A 3936-nucleotide genomic window follows, 5' to 3' on the forward strand; every position below is an offset into this window, starting at 1 on the left:
ACTCGATTGAAGTCCAAGAATCAAAATCCAAAGTTCATCGAACAATATTTAAAGTACATTGTCCACAATCAGGTCCAAAGTTTACTAAACAATGTTCACAATCCAAAGTTCAACAAACAATGTTTAACACATGTATTCTTATAAGTCTTTCAAATATATATTACTTTGTAATTATCTTAAATAATAAAAAAACGAAAATATAAAATATAATTTATATGAATGTAAACATATTTTAATTTTAAGTTGATAATTTCAAACTAACCTTAATATGTATAAAGAGCTTCGTTTTGCTTCGATGATATGAACTTATAAGGACATAATAAACATAAAGACAAAAAAATTAAAATTACAAAACGTAAAAAAAAAAAATAAGGGTAAGGTATACAAATGTTTTTCGACTATTGGGTGTTGCTTTATTGAGTCTACTGACTATTAAAAGTTATAAAATGATCATTCGATTATAAGACATTATTTTGTTGAGTCCTCAACTATTAAAAGTTACAAAATGGTCACTCAACTATTTATATGTTCCAAAAGCATCATTTTTCGTTAAATAATAGGCACTCGTTTGAACTTGATGTTAACATGTTGACTAAAGTATGATATAATGTAAATAGAAATGATGATATCATACCTTAGTCCCCGACTATTAAAAGTTAAAAAATAGTCACCGACTCACCAACATAATGTTTTAAGCAATGACTCAATGACATAATGTAAACATAAATTCGATCCACAAAATACAACTAAAATGATTATGAGATCAAATTTTATTATATCTTAGTCAAAAGGTTAACGTCCATCTCAGACGACCATCAACTTTTTAAAGAGAAAGAACGAGTTTAGAACATATGAATAGTTGGTTGACCATTTTATAACTTTAAATAGATGACTCAACAAAATAGAGCCTTATAATTGGGGATCATTTTGTAACTTTTAATAGTCAAATGACTTAATAAAGTAATACCCAATATTCAAGGACCATTTGTAAACCAAAAAATAAAGAACGCAGAGAATAAAAGAAAATTACAAAGCAAATAGGAAATCAGTTCATAGCAGCATAGCTTTTTGGCACTGCTCGAGTTCTTGTTACATGACTGTTGGTTAACCTTTGTAGTTCTCCTTCTACAGGTTACCATTCATTCATACATGACCATTGCAGTTCCACAACAGCAAACTATTCCACAATTAGACGACAACCGGCTATCGATTTTCGGATTTTAACTATCGGAGGCCAGTTTTCGAAGATCAAAAAGTGCATGTTTCTTCATGTGTGTGTTGAGGGTAACCTTGAATGGTTATGCTCGCCTTCGTACGTGACGATCAACATCGAAGAGTTTTCGAGGCATCTCTCAACATGCTTCCTTGCCGGGCAGCCTCTCACACTGCTGCACTTATAGTATCCCCTGCATTATAAAAGCTTGTTCGTTAACGGAGTTATTTCGATGGCAGATTAAGAGACGACATAGCCGAAACTCGAAACTAGTTGCCATGACATCAAGTTGAAGGATTGAGGAGGGTTACCTAGGGTGTGGAGAACCCTTAATTGGCTTTTGGCCATATTTCCTCCATGAATATTCATCAGGAGGAATATCAGCAACTTTGTTACTAATAGCAGGGACTCTAACGGATCTCTTAATCCTCAGTTTCCTACAAACAAGAAGCAGAAATAATAAGCAGTTAGAGTTAACAAACAACACTTAGTTAATCTCAAACACATGGGATTAGAGATCAAAATCTGACCTCCTCTTTGAACAATGACATTTACCACTGGTACCACATTTCATACTCCCATCTTGTCCCTTACCTGAACACTTCCTCCTAGATTGTTGAGAGATTCGATCGAAATGGAGCGGCATACCGACTAAACGGAACGAATTCGCAACACTACCATCCAAACTCAAAGATGACACAAATGATCTGGTTGATGACATGGTTGGTGTGCAATTAGATCCATCAAATTCAAGGTTTATGCCACTGTTACTCTTGTCAAACACCATACGATCTGCATGATATTTCATTTGCTGTTGTTGCTGAAATTGCAGGCTTTGCATCTGCTGCTGCTGATGGTGGTGGACAAAGCTGAAATCTTGTGAAGGGTTCTGATCAAAGAACACCTTGTTGGTCATCTGCAAGTGCTTTCTGGGATCAAACAGGTTTGAAGGGTATACTTGAAGGGGTTTCGGTGATAAAATTGTCCTGCAAATGGGACTTTCCAGGAAAATTTTCTGGGGAAAACTCGATCCAAACATCTTAGACTTTCTTATTCTTGAGTGACTTAAATCATTGTTGAGAAGGGACACTACCTTTTTGAACTTAAACACAGCTTCACCAGTTTCCACCATTAAGTTGCTGTACGGAACTTGATCCTTTGGCAAAGAGAACAGAGTAAGAACTCTATTACAGCTCTCGATGGCTTCCTTGTTTGCTTCTTCAACCTTCTCCATGCTCAAACCAAGATTTCTAAAGTAACTTAAAACCCAGATGAACAAAACTAGAGCTTTACACAAGGGCCATTGATACCCAAGATCAAAGCTTTATCAAAGGATGGAGATTTGTTAAAATCACTATAAAGAAAACAAAGCTCGTCTTTTTTGATTCAGCTAAGAAAAATGAAAAACTCAAAGCCCAAAAAAACTCACTGTTTTTCCTGTGGATTTTCAGAGGGAAAACATTAAAGAAGGTAGAAGAACTGAAGTCTCTGTCCAAAAACTGAAGCAATATTAAAAGGCCACGAGTACAGAGAATGTTGACTCGGCAGGGAATTATTGTCTGTTAGTGCGTAATGTGGGATCCATTATGAAGACCTAGTTGACTGACAGAGATTCTCTTTGTCTTTCTTTTTGTTGGATTTGTTACTAAAACTATATTATTTTTAGATTATCTCATTTGATTTTTGTTATCGATTTGAATTTACTAAGTTGTTTCAATTGTAAAATGATATTAATTTTTAGAGATTTTACAGTTATATTTATAAAATATATACATTATCAAATTAAAAATTTTATAAACATATATTACATTTTAATTGTATAATAAATATGTATTAGATAATAGTTCGATGGGACAAAATAATATTGTCTTGCAATCATCTTTGCTAATTTTTTTTATATATTTGTGTCGCGATGAATTATAGATATAAAATTTAAAATCCATCGTGACTTATTTTATATAATATATTTATAAGCAGATCCGTCAAAAAATAAGTAAATCTTGTGCTACTTCTTAAAATAAGGCTCTTAAATTATTTTATAATAAAGATTAATTTGTCAGATTTTAAATTATGAGGAATCTTTAAGGTCATTTTACAAAAAATATATTATGAAAAAACGATTAAAGATAATGTCAAAACCTTATTTTGCAACTTTCTCTGTCACTTTCTTGAGAACCAAACCAAATTTTTTTAGAGAAAATAACCTCAGTGACCAAAAATCCCATATAATATACGATTTTAACCAGCTTTTTCCGGATTTGCCAAAATGACCAACAAAATCGCAATGCGATCGCTAATTCGCAACGTGATCTCCATTATCGCAAATTCGCGTTGCATTTCGCGTTGCGATAGTTGGAAATCGCGTTGCGATGATATACAGTGTCGTTGCGATTTTCCCAATTCGCAATGCGAATAAGTAAATCGCAACGCGAATTGGAAAAATCGCAATGCGATACTGACTATCGCAATGCGATACTTACTATCGCAATGCGATAATACAAAATCGCAACGAGATATTGACTTTCACAACGCGATTCTGACTTTCGCAACGCGATTTACATAGCGCCATTCGTATTAACGCGTATTTTTTTTTTCAAATTCCAAACACGAATTTTTTCTTAATAAATCGGAAACTGAACCGTCCACAGTAATCACAACTCATAACCTCAAACCCAAAATCACAACACTCAGTCCCATCTCCATCTCTCACTCTCTACGGCAAA

At 33.7% G+C, this 3936-nt stretch overlaps 1 protein-coding gene across 2 annotated transcripts; it reads right to left on the bottom strand.

Annotated features, from left to right (window-relative positions):
- Positions 1–1098: 1098 nt before the first annotated feature.
- On the bottom strand, positions 1099–2677 carry LOC120177158 (probable WRKY transcription factor 39). Of its 2 annotated transcripts, none has more exons than XR_005521386.1 (3): positions 1744–2677; positions 1466–1650; positions 1099–1109 (listed from the first exon to the last, which is right to left on the bottom strand). XR_005521386.1 is itself a non-coding variant. In XM_039183387.1 (3 exons), the coding sequence occupies exons 1-3, from the start codon at positions 2445–2447 to the stop codon at positions 1268–1270; spliced, it is 969 nt and encodes a 322-aa protein (XP_039039318.1). In that variant the 5' UTR covers positions 2448–2677; the 3' UTR covers positions 1193–1267. The 2 variants fall into 2 exon arrangements, 1 of the variants encoding a protein (XP_039039318.1); XM_039183387.1 differs by lacking the exon at positions 1099–1109 and adding an exon at positions 1193–1406 and having other exon boundaries at positions 1525–1650.
- Between the last annotated feature and the right edge of the window lie 1259 nt (positions 2678–3936).

Source organism: Hibiscus syriacus, unplaced genomic scaffold (assembly GCF_006381635.1).
Source record: "Hibiscus syriacus cultivar Baekdansim isolate YM2019G1 unplaced genomic scaffold, ASM638163v2 tig00003435_pilon, whole genome shotgun sequence".
Lineage (NCBI taxonomy): Eukaryota > Viridiplantae > Streptophyta > Magnoliopsida > Malvales > Malvaceae > Hibiscus > Hibiscus syriacus.

Excerpts from the sequence above, each read along its gene's own strand:
- LOC120177158 (XM_039183387.1), bottom strand. The coding sequence starts at position 2,447 with ATGGAGAAGGTTGAAGAAGCAAACAAGGAAGCCATCGAGAGCTGTAAT. Across the intron at positions 1,651-1,743 it reads TGTCATTGTTCAAAGAGGAG|GAAACTGAGGATTAAGAGAT; the intron begins GTCAGATTTTGA and ends TCTTGTTTGTAG. Across the intron at positions 1,407-1,524 it reads AAGGGTTCTCCACACCCTAG|GGGATACTATAAGTGCAGCA; the intron begins GTAACCCTCCTC and ends TTTATAATGCAG.